General features: G+C 38.3%; 1 protein-coding gene across 1 annotated transcript; it reads right to left on the bottom strand.

The window, feature by feature from the left end:
* Positions 1 to 1,084: 1,084 nt before the first annotated feature.
* Positions 1,085 to 26,997, bottom strand: LOC127839431 (serine/threonine-protein kinase 16-like). Its single transcript, XM_052367798.1, has 8 exons — positions 26,872 to 26,997; positions 20,135 to 20,320; positions 15,735 to 15,975; positions 11,466 to 11,605; positions 8,537 to 8,657; positions 5,495 to 5,590; positions 4,684 to 4,805; positions 1,085 to 2,815 (listed from the first exon to the last, which is right to left on the bottom strand). Exons 2-8 carry the CDS (start codon positions 20,209 to 20,211, stop codon positions 2,716 to 2,718), a joined length of 897 nt encoding a protein of 298 aa, XP_052223758.1. The 5' UTR covers positions 20,212 to 20,320; positions 26,872 to 26,997; the 3' UTR covers positions 1,085 to 2,715.
* Positions 26,998 to 27,847: the final 850 nt, after the last annotated feature.

Raw genomic sequence — 27,847 nt, 5'->3', positions numbered from 1 at the left:
TTTTCATGAAGTCATTGCCCTTAAAGTAATGATAAGAGTATTTTCTAATGAAGGCATGTCAGCAACTAATATTCGGAAATTTTTCACATGCTGTAATTGCTGTATATAGGGGAACATGCCCGTATTATTTGGTTATTCCTTACCTGTGATTTTAGGGAGTTTTTGACATTCATATTATCAATAAGTCTTGTGGTGAATCTATGACATTGCAATTTTATTGCATAATTTTGGTTTAAATTAAGCTATTCAATTCCGAGATAAACATTGAATGCATCTTATTGATTGCCTAAGTTTTTGGTTCCTTATTTAATTTAATAAGAAAGCCAACATAAATTCGAAATTATGTTGGTACTATGTACTCATAGACACAATAAATAAATGTTACAGATTATTTATTTTTTGCATTTTGCAAGATGTCCCACAAATTTGGTTGTTACTAAATCGTTCAATTCACTTTCAATCGCCCTTTTATTCCCTTTAAACTAATTCGAATGAATATAAATTGCACATGCATGGTCCAAATTGCCCACAGCTTAAGTTAAGGAAGCTTGAAATAGATAGGACAACAATGAGCTCCCTGTAAGGTTACATTTCACTGAATCTTGAGTATCCCTAATTGGGCCAAGGTACGAAAAATGCTTTGATAATTAACATTTGTATAATGGGATCATATTTGAATTAGATGTAGTGTATTCTTCATCCCCTTGCTTAAACCCAACTGCTGCATGGAATGCATTCAACCCTTTGTATATCTTACTGTTGTATGGTGTACTTTCGCCCAATTGCATAAAAAGTTGATGAATGGTCTATGTTTTACACCTAGTATGTTTAAAGTTCCCAGTATAAAGCTTAGTCAATTTTATCGCTATAACAGAAAAATGTAGTACTCCGTGCACAAATGTTAATCATTCACTGAAAACTTACTTGCTTTGAGCATAGCTAGGAAAAGAATGGCCATAGGTGACTTAATGATAATCCCCACAGGTAATGTGGCAAGGTTAACATTAAACTCTTGAAAGCTGAGATTCACTACTTGCAGACATTGACCTACAATATAACTCCAGACACAAGGTTGAACAACTACTTATGCTAAAGTGTTTATACTTTTATAATCAAATACAGAGATAACAATAAACATGCATGAACAAATGAAATAAATAATATATGTAAATACAATATTGTGTTCAGGGCAAAACAAATGATGTTATTACGTTCAACCACAGGCTTGTCAGTTTAGATGGCGATCCTATGGTGTTCCAATACAATGAAGAGTGCAACATAAAATGATAAACATTTCATGGTCTACTGAGTAAAAAACCTACGCCTACAAGCCATAATCAAAAGTAATTGCATTTTTGCCACCATATTTGTATGATTAGATGATAATAATATATACAACAAAGAATTATGGTCCCCACCAGACAACACACAACAGCTGAGTTGTATGTGTTCCCCTTATGTTCTTACATGATTCCCCTTATGTTCATACATGGTTCCCCTATGTTCTTACATGATTCCCCTTATGTTCTTACATGATTCCCCTTATGTTCATACATGGTTCCCCTTATGTTCTAACATGGTTCCCCTTATGTTCTTACATGATTCCACTTAGTTCTTAAATGATTCCCCTTATGTTCTTACATGATTCCCCTTATGTTCATACATGGTTCCCCTTATGTTCTTACATGGTTCCCCTTATGTTCTTACATGATTCCCCTTATGTTCTTACATGGTTCCCCTTATGTTCTTACATGATTCCCCTTATGTTCTTACATGATTCCCCTTATGTTCTTACATGTTCCCCTTATGTTCATACATGGTTTCCCTTATGTTCTTACATGATTCCCCTTATATTCTTACATGATTCCCCGTATGTTCTTACATGAATCCCCTTATGTTCTTACATGATTCCTCTTATGTTCTAACATGATTCCCCTTTTGTACATAGATGATGCAAGTCATTAGTCATCTAATTATGCATTTAATATCATGTATTCAGGTTATTGTGTAAATAAATTTTATTGTGTAACATAACACAAATTTATTAGACACCAATATATTTATTACTGCATGCTATCTGTCCCCAATACCCCAGAATGAAATCACTTGTATTCGTAATAATCACTCAACAAGATCACAATGTCATATTGGAATGCATATATGCATCATTATCAATTTGTAAATCTGTAACTAATGATGGTTGACCTTTATTAATATCCAATTAAGCACTTATCATGCCAAGGAATACACCATACAGGCAAACACAGTATGAAATTGAAGACGAGCAATAAGTTGATAGATAATCCTATCAGAGTTTGCACTGACTAAAACATGTTGGCACCCGCATTTTTACCATCCCATTGGTTGCACATGTTTCCATTGATTACTTATGATACAGGAATGTGTCATTGTCAAATCTGGTCACACTGATTGATTTAGTCTTGGATAGAACATGTCCCGTGACAACAAAGCAGGCCAAAGAACATTTGAATGTTACAGAACATGCTTGCAAAGCCAGTCTGCTTGTTGTCTGGTGTGGATATGTGGCCAGCATGCCCGGATTCATGTGGCCAGCGTGCCCGTATTCATGTGGCCAGCGTGCCCGTATTCATGTGGCCAGCATGCCCGTTTTTATGTGGCCAGCAGTTTTCAGGGTCAGAAGTCTGTGCCCAGGGTCAGAGAGTCATGCCCGGGGTCAGAGAGTCACTCCCAAGGTCAGAGAGCTGCTGCCTCAATCACCTGCTCTATGAAGGGCCGCTCCATTTGGTTGACAACCAGACACAGCCGAATACATTCTTCCAGTTTCACAGAGTAACTACAAGACATCAATACATTTTGTATACACAAGGTCGTGTAGATATGGTTTACATTTGTATTTTAGTAAATAGTATGGAATAAATATCAACCAGCAGTTTGAGGGTGTATGACAATGTTTTGCAGTTCAACATCAGGAAGGAACACAGGAAATTTATTTATGCAATTTCACACCATGAAGATCATGGATGTACAATTGTCCATGTTTATTAATATTATTGGTGCACAGTAAGAATTTTTTAGATTTCAATAAATACAGTAATTGTATTATAATTGAAATTTGTGTAAACTCTAATAGTGTCATTATTTTGATGTCATGATGTTTAGGTTGACACCATTTTAAATTATCCTGTTTAACCTTTTTTAACAGTAAACAACTGTAGAAATTGATATAATAAGATTAAAATATATTGGATTAGATGGAATACATTTGTTAATTTATTTACTTGTGGTCATAGAAAAAATATTGGCAGACTCAGTACAATTACACATAAGAATATCATTAATCTATCAAAACCACAAATATCCTGTTCATATAAACCTGTTTGTGAAGCATTCAACAATATTTTGGTCATAAATGGCACTGACAAGTATTCTAGACAGAAGTGAGCTGATGTTTGCATTAAAGAACTATAAATGTGTCCATAGGTAATAGAGGCCCCTGCTATATAGAACTGAACACAGAAATGAGTGTTGTCTGTTAGAAACAATTTACACAGCATGCATGTGCTTGTGACTGTTGTTACATAGCATGCATGTGCTTGTGACTGTTGTTACACAGCATGTATGTGCTTGTGACTGTTGTTACACAGCTTGCATGTGCTTGTGACTGTTGTTACACAGCATGCATGTGCTTGTGACTGTTGTTACACAGCATGCATGTGCTTGTCACTGTTGTTACAAAGCATGCATGTGCATGTGACTGCTGTTACACAGCATGTATGTGCTGGTGACTGTTGTTACATAGCATGTATGTACTGGTGGCTGTTGTTACACAGCATGTATGTGCTTGTGACTGTTGTTACACAGCATGTATGTGCTGGTGACTGTTGTTACACAGCATGTATGTGCTTGTGACTGTTGTTACACAGCATGTATGTGCTTGTGACTGTTGCTATACAGCTTGCATGTGCTTGTGACTGTTGTTACACAGCATGTATGTGCTTGTGACTGTTGTTACACAGCATGTATGTGCTTGTGACTGTTGTTACACAGCATGCATGTGCTCTTACTGTTGTTACACAGCATGTATGTGCTTGTGACTGTTGTTACACAGCATGTATGTGCTTGTGACTGTTGTTACACAGCATGTATGTGCTTGTGACTTTTGTTACACATTATGCATGTGCTTGTGACTGTTGTTACACGGCATGCATGTGCTTGTGACTGTTGTTACACATAAAGCTTATTCTTTGTTATACAGTAATATTAAAGTGAGCACAGTATAAACAACTGACCGCTCAGACTTTGACCATGAAGGCATGGTTGTTGCACTCGACACATTGCTTGATACTTTGAAGCACTGTCGTGCACCCAAAAAATATTTGCTAGAGTTGAACATCCACTTTCACAACTTCCATACATGAATTTATACAAACTTAAATTGTCCACTTTGACACTGAACTTTAAGCCAATAACATGGTTAAAGCACGTGACATGTCGTATTGCTATGACAATTTTCCAACATTTACACAATTTCTTGCTGCTCTACACACATGAACACTATCCATAGCAGGATCATGCACATACGAGTGATCTGTCTGGGTTTAAGGTGGGCACATGTTAGTTTTTTTCTATTTATACAACTTACTATTGGAAGACATAATAATATAAAAGAAAGAAAACAACTGACTTTAGCTACCAGCTCACCTGTGTGTTGGGAATGAGACATTCTGTGACATGACAGCCAAGGCAATACTGTCCCCTCTCTGGTAGACCTTCTCAAATGGAGACTCCCCAAACGCCATCGCATACAGAAAGCATCCCAGTGACTAGAGTATAAGTAGAATTGTTAGTTCTAATGATACTTGATTCAAAATGTTTAAATAATGAAATAACATCTGTTAACAAGATATGTTTGTGAAACACTATGTCCACCCACATAATTGACCTTTGACCTTGAAGGATGACCTTGACCTTTCACCACTCAAAATTTGCAGCTATATGAGATACACATGCATGCCACATATCAAGTTGCTATCTTCAATATTGCAAAAGTGTATATTAAATGAGCGATTTGACCCATATATTTGACCTTGAAGGATTACCTTGTTGTTGACCTTTCACCACTCAAAATGTGCAGCTCCATGAGATACACATGCATGCCAAATATGAAGTTGCTATCTTCAATATTGCAAAAGTTATGGCAAATGTTAAAGTTTGACACAAACAAAGAAAGCAACAAAAACCAAAAACAATATGTCCCCCACTATAGTGGTGGGGGACATAAAAAGATATTCAAACAAAAACCTTGATTAATAAGCTGAGCTCTTTTTGACCCATTACATTTTGTTGTTTCACTTAAAAGTAAATGTTTACATATGATCATTTTGTTCATTATGTCCACCAGGAGGTCTGCCAAATATATCATGTAAATCAGAGACACATACCGGTAGTTGCTGACTCAAAACCATTTGAAGTACTACTGTTGCTGTTGTTGTTGTACATGTGTGCTACTCACCCATACATCTGTGCGCTCGTCTATGCTGGCTCCTGGCTCCACACTGAACAGCTCTGGGGGTCTGAACAACATGGAGCAGCGCTCAGCAGCCTCATCCTAGCAACATGTAGAACAGAACACATCCTAGAAACATGTAAAACGGAACACATCCTAGAAACATGTAAAACGGAACACATCCTAGAAACATGTAGAAAACAACACATCATAGCAACATGTAAAATGGAACACATCCTAGAAACATGTAGAACACAACACATCAAAGCAACATGTAAAACAGAACACATCCTAGAATCATGTAGCGCAGAACACATCCTAGAAACATGTAGCGCAGAACATATCCTAGAAACATGTAGAACACAACACATCATAGCAACATGTAAAACAGAACACATCCTAGAAACATGTAGCGCAGAACTCATTCTAGAAACATGTAGAACACAACACATCATAGCAACATGTACAACACAACACATCATTACAAAATGTACAACGGAAGATATCTTAGCAACATATCCTTTTTTCAAACTCAGCTGATATACACTTAAAACAAATTATCTAAGTAAGTTTCATGATGATATGGCTGAAAATTTGACATCTAGAGAGTTCACAAGCATTCACATCTAGAGAGTTCACAAGCATTCACATCTAGAGAGTTCACAAGCATTCACATCTAGAGAGTTCACAAGCATTCACATCTAGAAAGTTCACAAGCATTCACATCTAGAGAGTTCACAAGCATTCACATCTAGAGAGTTCACAAGCATTCACATCTAGGGAGTTCACAAGTATTCACAAAAGTCATATAATGAAAACTGCCACACTATTTGGTGGCCATACTGTGTATGGCTCTGAAACATGTTTGAATAATATTGGGAATTGATGTACTGAGCATGTACTGAGCAAGTTTTATTAAGATTGGACTTAATTTGCTACCTCTAGTGTTCACAATGTTTTACTATAGACATAATATACAAAAAACTGCCCGTCCCCTATTGCCCATTTTTTTTATCAGACTGAACAGAAACAATGTTTATTATTACAAAAAATGTTATAAAAACATATCATGAAGATTTAGTACACAATACAACTTCCAGATTGCTTACAAAAGATAACATTTAGATCAATAAATGAGAGTGTTGACAAGATTCATGATGATGCATGGCACACACTGCCCAACAGAGGACAAACAATAATCTGCATGTTGTGCTAGAGTGAGCTTAAAGAGGCATTTAAAAAAATTTTGATTAAAATAATTTTTGCAAAGTCAATACACCCAAAGTCGTTAACCACTATAAAATAAACACAACAATGAGACAACACTCTATGTAGTGCAAACAGTAAGGCTCCATTGAGTCCAGACATGAGACTTACCTGCAGGGGCTGAGCCTCTGAGCCTGTGGTCACCTGCAGCCTGGCAGGGCTAGACTAACCTGCAGGGCCTCAGCCTCTGAGCCTGTGGTCACCTGCAGCCTGGCAGGGCTAGACTAACCTGCAGGACCTGAGCCTCTGAGCCTGTGGTCACCTGCAGCCTGACAGGGCTAGACTGACCTGCAGGGCCTGAGCCACTGAGCGTGTGGTCACCTGCAGCCTGGCAGGGCTAGACTGACCTGCAGGGCCTGAGCCACTGAGCCTGTGGTCACCTGCAGCCTGGCAGGGCTAGACTAACCTGCAGGGCCTGAGCCACTGAGCGTGTGGTCACCTGCAGCCTGGCAGGGCTAGACTAACCTGCAGGGCCTGAGCCACTGAACCTGTGGTCACCTGCACCCTGGCAGGGCTAGACTAACCTGCAGGGCCTGAGCCACTGAGCATGTGGTCACCTGCAGCGTGGCAGGGCTAGACTAACCTGCAGGACCTGAGCCTCTGAGCCTGTGGTCACCTGCAGCCTGGAAGGGCTAGACTAACCTGCAGGACCTGAGCCTCTGAGCCTGTGGTCACCTGCAGCCTGGCAGGGCTAGACTAACCTGCAGGGTCTGAGCCTCTGAGCGTGTGGTCACCTGCAGCCTGGCAGGGCTAGACTAACATGCAGGACCTGAGCCTATGAGCCTGTGGTCACCTGCAGCCTGGCAGGGCTAGACTTACCTGCAGGGCCTCAGCCTCTGAGCCTGTGGTCACCTGCAGCCTGGCAGGGCTAGACTGACCTGCAGGGTCTGAGCCTTTGTTCACCTGCAGCCTGGCAGGGCTAGACTGACCTGCATGGCCTGAGCCTCTGAGCATGTGGTCACCTGCAGCCTATCAGGGCTAGACTAACCTGCAGGACCTGAGCCTTTGAGCCTGTGGTCACCTGCAGCCTGGCAGGGCTAGACTTACCTGCAGGGCCTGAGCCTCTGAGCCTGTGGTCACCTGCAGCCTGGCAGGGCTAGACTAACCTGCAGGGCCTCAGCCTCTGAGCCTGTGGTCACCTGCAGCCTGGCAGGGCTAGACTGACCTGCAGGGTCTGAGCCTTTGTTCACCTGCAGCCTGGCAGGGCTAGACTGACCTGCATGGCCTGAGCCTCTGAGCATGTGGTCACCTGCAGCCTATCAGGGCTAGACTAACCTGCAGGACCTGAGCCTTTGAGCCTGTGGTCACCTGCAGCCTGGCAGGGCTAGACTTACCTGCAGGGCCTGAGCCTCTGAGCCTGTGGTCACCTGCAGCCTGGCAGGGCTAGACTGACCTGCAGGGTCTGAGCCTTTGTTCACCTGCAGCCTGGCAGGGCTAGACTGACCTGCATGGCCTGAGCCTCTGAGCATGTGGTCACCTGCAGCCTATCAGGGCTAGACTAACCTGCAGGGTCTGAGCCTTTGAGCCTGTGGTCACCTGCAGCCTGGCAGGGCTAGACTTACCTGCAAGGCCTGAGCCTCTGAGCGTGTGGTCACCTGCAGCCTGGCAGGGCTAAACTGACCTGCAGGGTCTGAGCCTTTGTTCACCTGCAGCCTGGCAGGGCTAGACTGACCTGCAGGGCCTGAGCCTCTGGTCACCTGCAGCCTGGCAGGGCTAGACTGACCTGCAGGGTCTGAGCCTTTGAGCCTGTGTTCACCTGCAGCCTGGCAGGGCTAGACTTACCTGCAGGGCCTGAGCCTCTGAGCGTGTGGTCACCTGCAGCCTGGCAGGGCTGGCCGAGCCCAGGTCCATCAGAATAGCCTCCCCTGCATCATCCATCATCACATTGCCTGGCTTGATATCCCTGCAAGGTGTTTTTTTTTTGTTCAAATGTTGTGCGGTAGCAGGACTCATTCCCAATGGAAAAAAGTATACATGTATATAAATCCCAAATGGGACCTTTCCCAATTGAAAGTTTTCCAAAAATTTGTCTTGAATAAGTCTCTACATGTCAATTATCTCCAAATCCATTTCTATATGTTGAACCTTAGAAAATATAATATTACAATAACATTTATTATAATTTTTTAAGTATTTGTAAGCATAAAACCAACAATATTAATTTCACAATTTGAGTAAAAAAGACGCGATATTTCCCAATACAAAGGGACCTTGCCCTTTTTCCAAAATGTTGAAAAAACACTGCTACATGTATACACTAGATCTCACAATGCCTGGCTTGATATTCCTACATGTATACACTAGATCTCACATTGTCTGACTTGATATCTCTACATGTATACACTATATCTCACATTGCCTGGCTTGATATCTCTACATGTATACACTAGATCTCACATTGTCTGACTTGATATGCCTTCATGTATTCACTGGATCTCACATTGCCTGACTTGATATTCCTACATGCATACACTAGATCCCACATTGCCTGACTTGATATCTCTACATGTATACACTAGATCTTACATTGCCTGACTTCATATCTCTACGTGTATACACTAGATCTCACATTGCCTGACTTGATATCTCTACATGTATACACTGGATCTCTCATTGCCTGTCTAGATATCACTACACGTATACACTAGATCTTACATTGCCTGACTTGATATCCCTACATGTATACACTGGATCTCTCATTGCCTGTCTAGATATCCCTACATGTATACACTATATCTCACATTGACTGGCTTGATATCTCTACATGTATACACTAGATCTCACATTGCCTGACTTGATATCTCTACATGTATACACTAGATCTCACATTGCCTGACTTGATATCTCTACATGTATACACTATATCACACATTGCCTGGCTTGATATCACTACATATATACACTAGATCACTCATTGCCTGTCTAGATATCCCTTCATGTATACAGAGGATCTCACATTGCCTGGTTTGATATTTCTACATGTATACACTTGATCTCACATTGCCTGACTTGATATCTCTACATGTATACATTAGATCTCACATTGCCTGACTTGATATCTCTACATGTATACACTATATCACACATTGCCTGGCTTGATATCACTACATATTTACACTAGATCACTCATTGCCTGTCTAGATATCCCTACATGTATACAGAGGATCTCACATTGCCTGGCTTGATATCTCTACATGTATACACTTGATCTAACATTGTCTGGCTTGATATCCCTACATGTATACACTATACCTCACATTGCCTGTCTAGATATCCCTACATGTATACACTTTATCTCACAGTGCCTGTCTAGATATCCCTTCATGTTTACACAAGATCTCACATGGTCTTGCTTGATATTCCTACATTTATACACTAGATCTCTCATTGCCTATCTAGATATTCCTACATGTATGCAGTAGGGGTCCGTCTTATCAAAGATCGTACGAAAATGTTAACTTACGATTGAATTTTGTTAGTTTAAATATAAGTGGTTATGATCTGTATGTTTCAAATATAATGTATATTTGACAGCTGCTTTGGAAATGAATGGAAATGTTTAACAAAAGTAATTATAAAAGTGACGGTTACATATTTATGACGCTTCAAAAATTGCATCGTAAGGTAAGAATGTCGTACGATGTTTGATAAGACGGGCCCTAGATCTCAAGTTGCATGGCTTGATATCCCTACATGCATACACTATATCTCACATTGCCTGGCTTGATATCCCTACATGTATACACTATATCTCACATTGCTCGGCTTGATATCCCTACATGTATACACTAGATCTCACATTGTCTGACTAGAAATCCCTACATGTATACACTAGATCTCACATTGTCTGGCTTGATATCCCTACATGTATACACTATATCTCACATTGCCTGGCTTGATATCTCTACATGTTTACACTATATCTCACAATGCCTGACTTGATATCTCTACATGTATACACTAGATATCACATCGCCTGGATTGATATCTCTACATGTATACACTTTATCTCACATCGCCTGGCTTGATATCTCTACATGTATGCACTAGATCTCAAATTGCCTGGCTTGATATCTCTACATGTATACACTAGATCTCACATTGCCTGGCTTGATATCTCTACATGTATACACTTGATCTCACATTGCATGGCATGATATCCCTACATATATACACTATATCTCACATTGCCTGCCTAGATATTCGTACATGTATGCACTAGATCTCACATTGCCTGGCTTGATATCTCAACATGTATACACTAGATCTCACATTGCCTGTCTAGATATTCCTTCATGTATACACTATATCTCACATTGCTTGTCTAGATATCCCTTCATGTATACAACTTGTCTGACTTGATATCTCTTCATGTATACACCAAACCTCACATTGCCTAACTTAATATCTCTACATGTATACACTAGATCTCACATTGACTGACTTTATATCCCTTCAAGAATACACTATATCACACATTGTCTGACTTGATATCTGTTTGATATCCCTATTTGTTCACAATTAATCTTTCTTTGAGTGACTTGAAGTATCAAAAGTTATACAAGTTATCTAACATTGTCTGGCTTGATATCCCATACATGTACAAGTTATCTAACATTGTCTGGCTTGATATCCAATACATGTATACAATGGATCACAGATCGCCTGGCCTGGTAGTGAAGGCACCTTACATTGTCTGAACACCCCTTACCTGTGGGAGTATGGAGGGTCATGTCTGTGCATGGCTTGGACAGCCTGTAGAACACCTGTGAACACCCTCCAGATATCCCCCTCAGCGAGCCTCTCATTCCTGCGCTTCAAGGCGTCCAATTTCTCCTGTAGTGACCCTCTCTGAAGCAGATGTCATATCATTGATGTCAACATCACTTTAACATATAGACTTAGGCTGTAATATCGTCTTGTGTACATCCATGAAATCATTAACTGTTACTCATCTAAAATGATTACACCCACAGTATATGGTAAAATACACTGTCAGCATGTGAACTGCCTTAACTGGTGACAAACGAGTATTCTAAACAAGATACAATAAGGCATTTCTTTAGTAAATTGTTTGAAATTATCAAAACAAGGAGCAGTTTAACTTCTTTCAGTTAATCTTTAGTTCTTTATTTGGATGCTGTGCAAATGAAACATTTGACTTTTATAGAAGCCCAATCAAAAGTTTCTTATTTCTTCAAATACAAACATTGAAAAGTACTATTAACTTTAAAATACTACATGTATACTGAAACAAGAGCTGTCAGAGGACAGCGCGCTCGACTATTCGAGTGCTTGACAGTATAACATAAGCCATCATGGGGAAATTGTTTATATTCAATAATTTATTGGGGGGGGGGGGGGGGGGGGTAGTACGCAAACTTTATCATAGATTTATCAATAATATGCATATTCTAAGTATAAAAGGGGCAATAATTATGACAAAATGCTTGATAGAGTTGTCTGCTCTTGTTTATAGGTTGGGGTGATGTTGGTAAACAAGTATGCAAAATATGAAAGCAATATGTCAAGGTACAATGAAAATAAATGGGTAGTACGAAAACTTTAACATTTGCTGCATATTCTAAGTGGAAAAGGGGCCATAATTATGAAAAAATGCTTGATAGAGTTGTCTGCTCTTGTTTATAGGTTGGGGTCATGTTGGTAAAGTATGCAAAATATGAAAGCAATATGTCAAGGGACAATGAAAATAATTGGGGTAGTACGAAAACTTTAACATTTGCATGCTTACGCAGACGCCGGGGTGAGTAGGATAGCTCTACTATATATATTTCATATATAATAGTCGAGCTAAAAAATACAAGAGCTCAATGCAAAAATTTATATTTCTTCACATATGTTCAGAAATTTTATTGCAAATGATTTCTATTAAATAATACAAAATGTATTCTTGAATTTACCAATAATTTTTTCACATCATACCCATTCATATTTATGTGCCTAATAATATGGTATTATGCACAATAGGATTGGATTTTAAAGATTGAAACAATAAGTAGAACAAAAGGGAACCGTAACAGTAAGTTTGTTATACTTTTACATATTAACCCATTTATGCTTAGCGTCTAGAAAAAAAGGCCTTGGCTAACAGCGTAGACCCAGATGAGACGCCGCATGATGCGGCATCTCATGAAAGTCTGCGTTGTTTGCTTAAAGGAATTTCTGTAAGAAATATTCTAAATATAGACATAAGTATACTAAACATCCCTAATTTTGGAAATAAATGATGCAATTTAGAAGGATGGGAGAGTCCACTGGGCATAAATGGATTAATTTGAAACCAAAACAAGGGCTGTTTGTAAAACATGCATGCCCCCCATATGGACTGTCAGTTGTAGTGGCAGCCATTGTTTTTTTTCACTGTGACCTTGACCTTTGAACTAGTGACCTGAAAATCAATAGGGGTCATCTGCCAGTCATTATCAATGTACCTATGAAGTTTCATGATCCTAGGCCTAATTATTCTTGAGTTATCATCAGGAAACCATTTTACTGTTTCGAGTCAATGTGACCTTGACCTTTGACCTAGTGACCTGAAAATCGATAGGGGTCATCTGCCAGTAATTACCAATGTACCTATGAAGTTTCATGATCATAAGCGTAAGCATTCTTGAGTTACATGTATCATCTGGAAACCATTTTACTATTTCGAGTCACTGTGACCTTGAAAATCAATAGGGGTCATCTGCCAGTCATGATCAATGTACCTATGAAGTTTCATGATCCTAGGTCTAAGCATTCTTGAGTTATCATTCAGAAACCATCTGGTGGACGGACAGACCGACCGACATGTGCAAAACAATATACCCCCTCTTCTTCGAAGGGGGACATAAATATAAGGGACTAAGTGTGGCCTGTTAGTTGTCCAAACTTGCCGATCCTTATTGTTATCTGCATAACAGCAAGTGTATCAGCATATCAACATTGCTTGTTACGCATTTTGATTGGACCCTGGGGTTTGTGACTTAAAATTCCTTAAATCAATGGAAGTTTTTTCTATAAACATATACAAATGCAAGTTAGTAATATATAGTGGGGCAAAATATTAACCCAGGAGCAAAATTTGAACAGACTTAGAAGCAGACCACTATGCAATGTTGCACATCAAACATTAAACCCCTGAACCTTGAGGTTAAGGAGAAAAAGACTTTTACAGTTATCTACAATATAAGTACAAAAAATCATGTGACCCCTTGGACATGGTTAGTTTTGATCCCAGGGACACAATATGAACACACTTAGAAGAGGAAAACCATTCACTGTTACAATACACATGTCAAACCCCTGAACCTTGATGTTACAGGGACTTTTTATGTTTACTGATATAACTATGCAAGATTTTATTTATCATTTGACTCATGGGGATGGCAAGTTTTGATGCCAAAAAAACAAACCTCCTGGCCTTCAGGTTTCAGGGAAGATTTTTTAAAAGTTTTCAGTATAATAATATCAGAAACAAGAGATGTGTTTGTTAATAACACAATGCGCCATATATTTGACCTTTGACCTTGAAGGATGACCTTGACCTTTCACCACTCAAAATGTGCAGGACCATGAGATACACATGCATGCCAAATATTAAGTTGCTATCTTCAATATTGCAAAAGTTATGACCAATGTCAAAGTTTTCGGACAGACAGACAGATGCCATATATTTGACCTTGAAGGATGACCCTGACCTTGCCATTTCAGCACTCAAAATGTGCAGGTCCATGAGATACACATGCATGCCAAATATCAAGTTGCTATCTTCAATATTGCAAAAGTTATGACCAATGTAAAAGTTTTCGGACGGACGGAAGGACTGACTGACAGTTCAAAAACTATATGCCACCCTTTGGAGGCATAAAAAGGACCCCTATGGCAAGAACAATTATAAACCTAGAGTTATGATTTGAACACATTTGGTAGTGGACCACCATACCATGTTAAACATCCAATATGAAAACTCTCACCCTAGATTTTCAGAGTGATTTACTATATTAGTAAGCAAACACAGCCATTTATAGAGAACAATTGAAGAAACTTAGTACAGAATCCCTTGATGCATAGTGTAATGGATAAATTATAAATAATTCTTCAATTTTGTTATATTTGATCATAATATGTGACCTTGACCATGCCTGTAGGTTTCTGAGACTCGCATGTGACTCAGCCCCAGATGATCAGAAACAATTGTGGTCAGTTTCATGGCTAAGGCTCACATGTTATTGGAGACACAGCTCAACACAGAAAAATTCCTATGTAAAATGTGTATTTTGATGTAAAATAGAAAATTACTTCGTTATTGACTTATGGTTGCATTGTTACATGGCATGCTTCAACCATGGATACACTCAAACCAAGTTTCAATGAATCTGCCCAAGCAGTTCCAAGATGTGGCTCCAGACAAAAAAGTGTGCTTAAATTCAAGTCAAAAAGGGCCATAACTCTGTTATTTGCAACAGCATTTAATATTTATCATCCTCTTACCCACATTCACTCATACCAAGTTTCAATGGAATTGGCATATGCAGTTCCTAGATATGGCTGCAGAAAAAGTATTACAAAGGACAGATACAGGCAAAACAAAATAACTCCGCCTATGGTGAAGGGATATCACCCATACAAATTGAGATACAGGGGTGTAATAGAAGAGAAGGCTGAGGAGAAGAAAATTGTGTCAATTGACACAGAGATGTGCATACATGGGTGACCAAAACCTACTAAAACAGACATACAACTAAATATAAATGAATTTTCAAAACATTATTTCTTATAAGCTTGTTCACTTTAAGTACTTTATAGGATGCAAATTATACAGTATTCATTAGGACGACTTCCTTTAAGTCGGTCACTTTGTTTCTCAATCCTGTGAATGATGCTGGCAGTCTTACACTTAAGCAAAAGGTCAGCACTTTTACAGTGCTTATTAAACAACTCTTAACCACATGATCCGTTGTCTACACTTGACTCCCACCTTATAGTAAGGCATGATCAGCAGGACCTCTGAGATGGTGTCCTGTGACTGGTCATGCCTGCCGATGGTGATCTGGCAGTACTCCTCCAGGGGGACGATGTGCCGGTGCCTAAGGGCCCTCATCACCTCCACCTCCCGAAGAGCCAGGCGCTCATCAGCAGGCCCGTGACATGTGATCCTCTTCATGGCAAACAAGGCATGAGTCCTCGCCTCCTCTAACAGGTCTACAACACTGAATCCACTGAAACACAACAGGTCTACAATACTGAATCCACTGAAACATAACAGGTCTACAACACTGAATCCACTGAAACATAACAGGTCTACAACACTGAATCCACTGAAACATAACAGGTCTACAACACTGAATCCACTGAAACATAAAGGTCTACAACACTGAATCCACTGAAACATAACAGGTCTACAACACTGAATCCACTGAAACATAACAGGTCTACAACACTGAATCCACTGAAACAAAACAGGTCTACAACACTGAACCCACTGAAACATAACAGGTCTACAACACTGAATCCACTGAAACATAACAGGTCTACAACACTGAATCCACTGAAACATAAAAGGTCTACAACACTGAATCCACTGAAACATAACAGGTCTACAGCACTGAATCCACTGAAACATAACAGGTCTACAACACTGAATCCACTGAAACATAAAGGTCTACAACACTGAATCCACTGAAACATAACAGGTCTACAACACTGAATCCACTGAAACAAAACAGGTCTACAGCACTGAATCCACTGAAACATAACAGGTCTACAACACTGAATCCACTGAAACATAACAGGTCTACAACACTGAATCCACTGAAACATAACAGGTCTACAACACTGAACCCCATTGAAACATAACAGGTCTACAGCACTGAATCCACTGAAACTTAACAGGTCTACAGCACTGAATCCACTGAAACATAACAGGTATACAACACTGAATCCACTGAAACATTACAGGTCTACAACACTGAATCCACTGAAACATAACAGGTCTAAAGCACTGAATCCACTGAAACATAACAGGTTTACAGCACTGAATCCACTGAAACATAACAGGTCTACTACACTGAATCCACTGAAACATAACAGGTCTACAACACTGAATCCACTGAAACATAACAGGTCTACAACACTGAATCCACTGAAACATAAAGGTCTACAACACTGAATCCACTGAAACATAACAGGTCTACAACACTGAATCCACTGAAACATAACAGGTCTACAGCACTGAATCCACTGAAACTTAACAGGTCTACAACACTGAATCCACTGAAACATAACAGGTCTACAACACTGAATCCACTGAAACATAACAGGTTTACAGCACTGAATCTACTGAAACTTAACAGGTCTACAGCACTGAATCCACTGAAATATAACAGGTCTACAACGCTGAACCCACTGAAACATAACAGGTCTACATTACTGAATCCACTGAAACATAACAGGTCTACAACACTGAATCCACTGAAACATAACAGGTCTACAACACTGAACCCACTGAAACATAACAGGTCTACAACACCGAATCCACTGAAACATAACAGGTCTACAACACTGAATCCACTGAAACATAACAGGTCTACAATACTGAATCCACTGAAACATAAAAGGTCTACAACACTGAATCCACTGAAACATAACAGGTCTACAACACTAAATCCACTGAAACATAACAGGTCTACAACACTGAATCCACTGAAACATAACAGGTCTACAACACTGAATCCACTGAAACATAACAGGTCTACAACACTGAACCCACTGAAACATAACAGGTCTACAACACTGAACCCACTGAAACATAACAGGTCTACAACACTGAATCAACTGAAACATAACAGGTCTACAACACTAAATCCACTGAAATATAACAGGTCTACAACACTGAACCCACTGAAACATAACAGGTCTACAACACTGAACCCACTGAAACATAACAGGTCTAAAACACTGAATCCACTGAAACAAAGGAGGATTAACCCATTTAAGCCTAGTGGACTCTCCCATCCTTCTAAATTGGATGAATTTATTTCCAATATTAGAGATTTTTTTATTTAGAATATTTCATACAGATATTCCTTTAAGCAAACAGCGCAGACCCTGATGAGACACCGCATCATGCCAAGGTCTTTTTCTAGACGCTAGGCATAAATGGCATAAAAGGGTAAACAATTAATACACGTTATGTCAAAGGACAACAGCCCTACAGCCATTAACTTGGAATGGAATTATTCATGTGAAATATCCCAGATTGAGAAGCAGACTTTGTTTTGCTGCAGTAACATAATAACCTATTTGTCATAGACCAAGCGCTGCCCCATGACAGTGGACATGACTACTTTTCTGCTAATATACTGATATGCATATTGTCTTTCAGTCTCCTGATATAATGAATCTGAAAAGTTTTTAACCTGAAAATTTTGATAACTACAAGAAATGTGACCGAGCCACAAAACAAGATTGTCATTGTTTCACAAATTATTGATTAAAGTGATTGATATTTTAACTATAATTTTTTTCATTTATAATTGTTATTAATTTGAAAAAAAATGTGTGTGTGTTTTTGTTTATTTTACCTTGACCATTGAGGTAGGCTCAGAAAACGGGTGTGACACATGACACGTTATCTTATGATGGTTAACATATTTTAAAATCATTAATATAAGAAAAATGTATGACAGACACAGACATTTTCAAGATGTTTCATGGCTTAATTTAGTTTAATTTAGTTTAAACCTATTTATTTTAGCTCGATTGCATCGAAAGCCTAAGGCTTATATAAATACTCTCGAGTCCGTTTCCTGGGCCTAGAACCAGTACTTGGTGTCTTTGGGGGAGATCTAAAGAACGCTCCCACGGTGGGGATCGAACCCGTAACCTCCCGGTCGCTAGGTGGACACCATATCCATTACACCACAGCGACCTCAAATTAATGGCTTAATTTGAACTTTGACCTAAAAGTGTGACCCTTTGTATTGAATGTATGGGGATGGGTGTTACATGCAACATGTTGTCTTATGATAGTATACATTTAAACCAAGTTTTTTTATATTCCATCAATATATGGAAAAGTTATGCGACAGGAATTTTAGGAAGGACAACTGTACAGTCGCATAAAAACAACAACAAAACAAAGCAAACAAAAGGGCCAAAATTCAGTAAAAAGTGAATGCAGATAAAATAACTATGGTCTATCTTAAAAATCTTGTACACACTGAGGTCATCACCCTTGACAGTTAAAGAAGAAATCCACAGGCAAACAAAATTGTGTTGTAAACACAATATTTTGTGAAAAATAGTGGCATCCAATTTGTCTCTTTACAAATATCATGAAATTAAGGTATTTCAATAGGCTTGTTGTAAAAATCTTGTCTAACAAGAATAATGCAAGCATTTGTAAGTACCCAAATGTATCCCATAATAATGTATGACTTATTGAGATCGTGTTATATCATAATTGAAATTCTTTGTCATGGATTGTTATAATGGATCATAATAGTACTCAAAGTGACTAGTGTTTTTGTTTCACCATTTTGGGAATGGGGCCGGGTCCCGTTGGATTGGGAAATATAGCAGTCTTTTGACTGAAATTGGGAAATTAACGTTGTTGATTTTATGCTTACAAATACTTTAAAATTGATAATAAAAATGATTTCAATATGATATTTTCAAAGGTTCATCTTATAGAGCTTGATTTGGAGATTAATTACATGTTTAGACTTTATTTGTTTTTGGAAACCTTCAATTGGGAAGTTTAAGGTCCAATTTGGGAAAAATATACACATTTTTCCATCGGGAATGGGTCCCCCTACTGAACCCAAATTTGAGCGAAAAAAACTTCGATAACTAATGCAATTTCATGTAACAAGCCCCTGTGACCGTAACCTTTGACCTCAAATCGATAGACAATCTTCCTCTCTTCCCAATTTAGCATCATACTAATTTAGTATATTTTCTAATCACACTTAAAGCTTATGCTTATGGAGACGCTCTTGGGTCCATTAACTAGGTGTCTTGAAGAGAAGATATGCCCACACTGGGTACATTGTATCTAACCCTGGACCTCCTTATTGCCAAGCAGAAACCATATATAGGCCTACTTATCCATCACTTCCTGACCAATTTACAAGATAACAGGTTAAAGGGCTGTCAAGACATTGTGCACAAACTAAAAAATACAGTCTGCTGAGTATTCTTCTGCATGACACAAGGAATTTTACAGTCTTTTTCATAGTGGGACTTACATATTTATATTTAAGATCTAAATGTTGTACAAAATATAGATTTTACCCATCACTTAAAGGAAGAAATTATACAAAGCAACATGACAAAAGCTTAAAGGCCAGATTTAACTGCTATGTGCCTACTCACCCCTCTCCAAGCCGTGAGCGCACATAGAACCTGCGGCTGTTGATGGTGACCGCCTCCTTGCCACACATGCATCCCATCCTGTAGAGGGACGGCGGAAATAGAGTGTACCTGCAGACCGTCCTGAGTGGTCAGCAATAAAGACACATCCATCCAAACATGGCTGGGAAACAAACACACTAGCTAGTTCTGGAATATCAAAAACACAGAAGTCTGTTAGTTTACCATAGTGCTCAACACAGAAGTCTGTTAGTTTACCATAGTGCTCAACACAGAAGTCTGTTAGTTTACCATAGTGCTCAACACAGAAGTCTGTTAGTTTACCATAGTGCTCAACACAGAAGTCTGTTAGTTTATCATAGTGCTCAACACAGAAGTCTGTTAGTTTACCATAGTGCTCATAAGTGAAAAGGTTTATTGTAATAGGTGTTAAGTTTGGCTGTATTGTGTTTTAACATACAATGCATATGACAATTGATTGGATGCTTAATTTAAAAACAAGTAAAGTACATTTTAAAAGATTAACCAAATAAATAAGATTTATGGTTTTATGGACAACATCAATGATTTTGAAACATATTGTGTTATTAACTTGTGAACGCAAATAGAACATGATTAATGGTGAAACTGTATTGATTGCGGACAAAAGGTGAATGAACCAGCGTTTTTTTCACCATTTTTGGAATAGGTCAAGGTCCCTTTGCATTGGGACATGAATGTTGTTGATTTTTTGCAAACAAGTAATTAAATTTTTTGAATAAAAGTGATTTCAATCAATATTATGTTTAATAAGGTTCAATTCATATAGCTGGACTTGAGATAAATTAAATGTTGACACTTAAAATTTAAAAAATATTTTGTTTGGAAACCTTTAATTGGGAAGGAACCTGATAATTATGGTACAAGTTGACTACAATATAAGTTGAACAAAAACGGGTACAAGCGGACCACGGTTGGATTTGAATTTGGTAATGTAAACCAGGGACCTATACAAACAATATTTGTTTGTAAAGGTCCCGTTTAAACCCATTTTCTTCAATATGTAAAATTGTTCTTTATCATCAGAGACAATAGTTTCGCATGCCATTTTATTATTTTGAAAGTCTTTTCGCGATTTCGTTTTCAAGTATTGCAAAAAAATCAGCAGAATTTGAAGGCAAGGCAATCAAGAAAAGTCGTTTACCGGTATCTTTTATTTTTCAGTATAAATTAGTAACAAAACAAGACATGATATTCATGTTTTATTATGAATATTATTATATTCTTTTATAATCTACAGAAAATGCAAAATGATTTGTTCACATACAATATACATAATTTTTTGCAAACAAGTTTTTTTACAAACATAAAATCAATGATTATTGTAAAATTTTAATAATTGAGTTAGAGGCACTGAAAAATACCAATTAATACATGCATGATATGTAAACTTGGTATTATTTAATTTTAAGTGTATGTGTAACAATAAAATAATGTTACTAGGTGTAATGAGTATTGTTTTTTGTATCAATTAAAGTAAAGAAAATATTTTTAAAAATCCATAGCATGTAAAAAAAAAACATTTTTGAACAAGATTGTGCACAAGTAACTATTTGCAATGTGAAAAAGAACTAAATATTATGAATAACAATTTTCTATTTATTATTACAACAACAAAACACTAAGGTTCCTGCTGGTGATGCAGTAGATAAAAGGTAAAGGTCTTTTTTATTATAGTGTCACCCCTATTGAAAGGGCCAGCCAATTTGGCTTATGAGACACCTTTGCGTGTATACCATGTACCTCCCAACTCCTATCACTATGCCAGGCGCCAGGCGGATAGAAGTCGGTAACCAGTCATGTTTAACGCTCACGGCTCACTAGCCGGCCATATCGGAACAAGTCCCATGACAAACATCCATCCTTCGACAAACATTCCCCATGGGGCTCGAACCTTCGACCTCCCGATCCTGAGGCGGACGCCTTATCAACTAGGCCACGGCGATCGGTTTATTCAAGATTTATTCAAAGCCAACAGCAATACAAACAAGCTAATTAAAATTAATTACCTAATCAACTTTTTTTAAACAAGTTTGGAAACTTTTTATGTATCATAAGTTCTGGGAACAAATTTTTGATGACCAATATCAAAGATCTAAAAGTCACTTTTGAGTTAAGCAGAGATATTCACAGCTGGAATATGTTCATTTGTGAAAAAACGCAACAGTTTTATTGAATGAATTGAATATTTAAACTAATTCAGATTGAATTTTCTTCTGTCTCCAGTCTTCCGCAAGGTATGTGAAGTTTGTTGTCGCCACTGCTATTATCTGGTAGACATGAATTAAGTAACACCATCTTAGTGCTGGTATGGTTAAGGTACGTCTCAGGCAAAGAAAGGAATCAAATTTCCGCGTTGAATCAGTATCAGTATCCTTGGCATAGCTGTGATCTTTCATGTATGTCAGCACTATTTTTTTTAAGTCCACAATGTTGTGCAAGCATTATCAGTTCTAAATGTGGAAATGACTTGGGTTTGTACACGCTGGCGTCATGACTTTTTTCCATTGAGGGGTCTAACTTTCTGTCTAAAGAGCAAGAGACCCTCTTTTGCTTCTTTTAAGCGCACTGAAAATATAAAACAAGATTTAAAACAGAAGCATGGCAATATGACTATATTAATTAAGGTAAATGACAGCTCTTGAAACAAAAGATAAATATGCTTATGTATACAAAACTGATAGTGGTTAAAAAATGAACAAAATGACTAAAATTGTATTGCCTTTGAGCTTATACAAAATTAAGCGCTTGTAAAAAGGGCAAATTAGATGTGCACCACACGATGCATTGAAGTGTCACATTTTTTAACGATACCAACAGGATTAACATTGGTAAATTATTGAACGAGCCTTTCGCAAAAAAGCCTTGACATATGAATACAAAACTGATAGTGGTTAACAAATAAAAATATGACTAAAATTGTATCATCTTTGAGCTATTACAAAATAATGCCTATGCAATTCATGCAAATTAAATGTGCACCACACAATTGCAAAAATACCAACATGCTTAAGATAGCTCTTAATAGTTTTGACTGTCGAGCCTTTCTAAAAAAGCTGCAACAGGTGTTGATCAAATTGATAGTGAATACAAAACAAACAAAGTCTAAAATTGTATTGTCTTTGAGCTCATACAAAATTATAAATTTGCAAATATTGTGAATATTATTTTCACCACACATGGAAATGTAACGTTTGTAAGAATACCAACATGAATAGTATAGAGATTGATTTGACAGAGCTTTTTGAAAAAAGCCATGACATATGTTAATTGGATTATGGAAGTGTAAACAATGGTATTGAAATTTAATCATATCTGATATATCAAACCAGGGCTGTTTGTAAAAATGCATGCCCCCCATATGGGCTGTCAGTTGTAGTGGCAGCCATTGTGTGAATACGTTTTTTGTCACTGTGACCATGACCTTTGACCTAGTGACCTGAAAATCAATAGGGGTCATCTGCCAGTCATGATCAATGTACCTATGAAATTTCATGATCCTAGGTGTAAGCTTTCTTGAGTTATCATCCGGAAACCATTTGACTGTGTCGAGTCACCGTGACCTTGACCTTTGACCTAGTGACCTGAAAATCAATAGGGGTCATCTGCGCGTCATGATCAATGTACCTATGAAGTTTCATGAAGTTTCATGATCCTAGGCGTAAGCTTTCTTGAGTTATCATTTGGAAACCATTTTACTGTGTCAAGTCACCGTGACCTTGACCTTTGACCTAGTGACCTGAAAATCAATAGGGGTCATCTGCGAGTCATGATCAATGTACCTATGAAGTTTCATGATCCTAGGCTTAAGCTTACTTGAGTTATCATCCGGAAACCATTCGGTGGACGGACCAACAGACGGACCAACCGACATGTGCAAAACAATATACCCCCTCTTCTTTGAAGGGGGGCATAATAAGCAATTTTTCAAAAACAAAACATATAAAAGTAAATAAAACACATAGACGGTAAGTGTAAAAAAGTACAAATGCCAAGATTACAAGGGCTGTTTGTAAAACATGCATGCCCCCCATACGGGCTTTCCGTTGTAGTGGCAGCCATTGTGTGAATACGATTTTTGTCACTGTGACCTTGACCTTTGACCTAGTGACCTGAAAATCAATAGGGGTCATCTGCGGGTCACGATTAATGTACCTATGAAGTGTCATGATCCTAGGCACAAGCGTTCTTGAGTTATCATCCGAAAATCATTTTACTATTTCGGGTGACCGTGACCTTGACCTTGTGACCTCAAAATCAATAGGGGTCATCTGCAAGTCATGATCAATCTACCTATGAAGTTTCATGATCCTAGGCGTAAACATTCTTGAGTTATCATTCGAAAACCATTTTACTATTTCGGGTCACCGTGACCTTGACCTTTGACCTAGTGACCTCAAAATCAATAGGGGTCATCTGCGAGTCATGATCAATCTACCCATGAAGTTTCATGATCCTAGGCGTATGTGTTCTTGAGTTATCATCCGGAAACCATTTTACTATTTCGGGTCACCGTGACCTTGACCTTTGACCTAGTGACCTCAAAATCAATAGGGGTCATCTGCAAGTCATGATCAATCTACCCATGAAGTTTCATGATCCTAGGCGTATGCGTTCTTGAGTTATCATTCAAAAACCATTTTACTATTTCTGGTCACCGTGACCTTGACCTTTGACCTAGTGACCTCAAAATCAATAGGGGTCATCTGCGAGTCATGATCATTGTACCTATGAATTTTCATGATCCTAGACCCAAGGGTTCTCAAGTTATCGTCTGACAACCACCTGGTGGACGGACAGACCGACCAACAGACCGACAGACAGACCGACATGAGCAAAGCAATATACCCCCTCTTCTTCGAAGGGGGGCATAATAAAGGTGGAGCTTGTTTTGACAAGTTTATTAAAACACTCCATTCATAATTAAGATATAATGACTGGAGCAAGCAGATGTCTTAGTTGTGGTCAAAATGTTAATCACAGTTTGTCTTACATGTAGAATGTTTATATTAAGCTTTTGTAACTAAACAGATTTTTCATAAAGATAAAATCAGAATAACACGATCTTGTGTCAATAGTAAATACAAATGTAATACATGTCACACAGAACAGTTTACTCTTCATGTTTCATTGCTAGCTTTTATTAGTAAATACAAAGCATTGTCTATAACAAACAAGGGACAAAATTGTCACAAAACCAGGTTTTCATTGTGAAAAAAAATCTGATAAAGGGAGACAACTCAAACTGAACTTTTGAAATGAACAAAGAAAATTAACCCCCTTTGTAAGTTTGTTTTAAAATAAATCTATTTTTAGTCGTGGCGACCTTGACATTGGAGATATGCACATGAATTTATTTTTTTTGACCTTTGACCATGAAGGATGACCTTGACCTTTCACCACTAAAAATGTGCAGCTTCATAAGATACAAATGCATGGTAAATATCAAGTTGCTATCTTCAATATTGCAAAAGTTATGAGCAACGTTAAAGTTTTCGGACGGACACACGGACGGACGGTCAAAATTTGTGTGCGTATGGAAAGGCGTTGTCCATATACACATGCATACCAAATATGAAGGTTATATCTCAAGGGACAGAAGTTAAGAGCATTTTTCGAAACCTAATCGCAGATTTTGAAACCTAAACGCAGACCCCTACTTCAAGGTCAAGGTCACAGGGGTCAAAATTGTTGTGCGTATGGAAAGGCCTTGTCCATATACACATGCATACCAAATATGAAGGTTATATCTCAAGGGACATTTATGGCCATTTTTGACCTTTGAACTCAAAGTGTGACCTTGACCTTGGAGATATCGACGTAATTATTTTGCGCGACACACTGTCCAATGATGGTGAACAAATGTGCCAAATGATTTTAAAATCTGACAATGAACGACATAGTTATGGCTCGGACAAGCTCATTTATGGCCATTTTTTACCTTTGAACTCAAAGTGTGACCTTGACCTTGGAGATATCGACGTAATTATTTCGCGCGACACACCGTCCAATGATGGTGAACAAATGTGCCAAATGATTTTAAAATCTGACAATGAACGACAGTTAAGGCCCGGACAAGCTTGTTCCGCCAGCCCGCCAGCCAGCCAGCCAGCCCGCCAGCCAGCCAGCCCGCCTGCATTCGCCAATCTAATAACCAGTTTTTTCCTTCGGAAAACCTGGTTAATAAAACAATTAGATGTCTCAAATTCAACAAACCTTTGCAATGAATGCTTCTTTGATGGCAACACTTGGTTAATTGGCAATCGTAATCTGACTTAATCTCTTTGGCACGGACTGGGTCTGTCAAAATGGCGGCTGTGAAATGTTGCCTCCTCGCGTGAAGTCTTGTTGGGTCGCCAGTCTCATCCTGTTTTGCACAACAGCGCATAAGCTTGTTATTTGGATCATTGAAGTTGCACATCACTTTGTTGCACATCCCTGACTTGAACTGTTCACATTATTATTACACGTCCATGAGAAACGCTTGAAATATCTTTTGATAAGACATTTGATCATAATAAAACAGAAAAAATACGGGCACACACGATCAAAATGGATTTGTATATGTTGTGTTCAACAGCCCTTCTGAATGTTGTGCATACTGCAACACGGTTGACTCGCGGTACTTCAGGAATATTCACTTGCGTCTTGAAACCATTTTCATATATCAGATAAACGATTAAAAGGACAATTATATTTACCTTAACTTTATTGGACGATTGCCTTTTTATGAAGAAAATCCTCCAAAATCAACTGCCGTAGACACAAATCCAAAACCACTGTCTGCCATTGTTGTTTATTTTTTTGCTGGGTAGATTCGCAGTAAATAGGTTAAACAGCACCAATATTAAATTTAACACGAATAATCAAAGATCTGACGGTCGTGTCAGTTTTGGAAGGAAAACTATTTGGCAAAAAAATATGGAAATACAACGCCTTTGCAGCAACATTTACGACAATGATTTTTCCTTCTATTTTCATTGGATTTTAAAAGTATTAAATAAAATTTGTTACTTTGATAATTATAAGTAGTTATATCTCTATTTATAGTGAAAATATTGTGAATAAACATATTAAATTTGGAATACAGATTTATAGTGCTGATTGTGCACTACGTGAGCGAGGTGTTTATTTTGCGGATCGGCTAGTATGAATTACGAGTGTTATAAAGCCCTATTTGTCTGCGTGAACAAATTTGATGCTTTAGATGCACACTTGCACATCATGTGGAGTTCTGCAAACATCATTAGATACAGACAGGCACACTATTAGGAGTTCAGAATACAGATTTATAGTGAAAATCCTGTATCTTCTATTTACCAGCGTCTCTGCGTCTCTTCGCAAGTTTTTATACGGGTGTTATAGCGTTGGTGAAGTAATGGGCGCCTATAAATCTTTATCCAGATAACGTTCGCATCGTGCTTATAATGTACGTTAAAATCGGGTTTATAAATTATTGGTCCCTAATGATCTGTGCTCAGTTTACATGACATGCGCTTATATACGTCCATTATCCCATAGTTGAACCCTTTAAATATATGCGTCCATAAAATTGAGTGAGATTGGGATATGCATGGGATAACTCATTGATAGATATCTATGGACTATCTGCGCGAATTCGAGTGTAATAGCGTTTGGGAACTAATGAGCGCCGATTATTCTGCGTCCAGACGTTTT

This window comes from Dreissena polymorpha, chromosome 7, assembly GCF_020536995.1.
Source record: "Dreissena polymorpha isolate Duluth1 chromosome 7, UMN_Dpol_1.0, whole genome shotgun sequence".
Lineage (NCBI taxonomy): Eukaryota > Metazoa > Mollusca > Bivalvia > Myida > Dreissenidae > Dreissena > Dreissena polymorpha.
This window is presented reverse-complemented; position numbering and strand designations above follow the sequence as displayed.

What these genes read in the sequence shown, in the direction of transcription:
- LOC127839431 (XM_052367798.1), bottom strand. Translation starts at nt 20,211, where the DNA reads ATGGGATGCATGTGTGGCAAGGAGGCGGTCACCATCAACAGCCGCAGG. An exon ending in CGCTCACGGCTTGGAGAGGG is followed by an intron (nt 15,976 to 20,134) that starts GTGAGTAGGCAC and finishes GTTGTGTTTCAG; the next exon opens with TGGATTCAGTGTTGTAGACC. An exon ending in CAGAGGCTCAGGCCCTGCAG is followed by an intron (nt 5,591 to 8,536) that starts GTAAGTCTAGCC and finishes ACATGTTGCTAG; the next exon opens with GATGAGGCTGCTGAGCGCTG.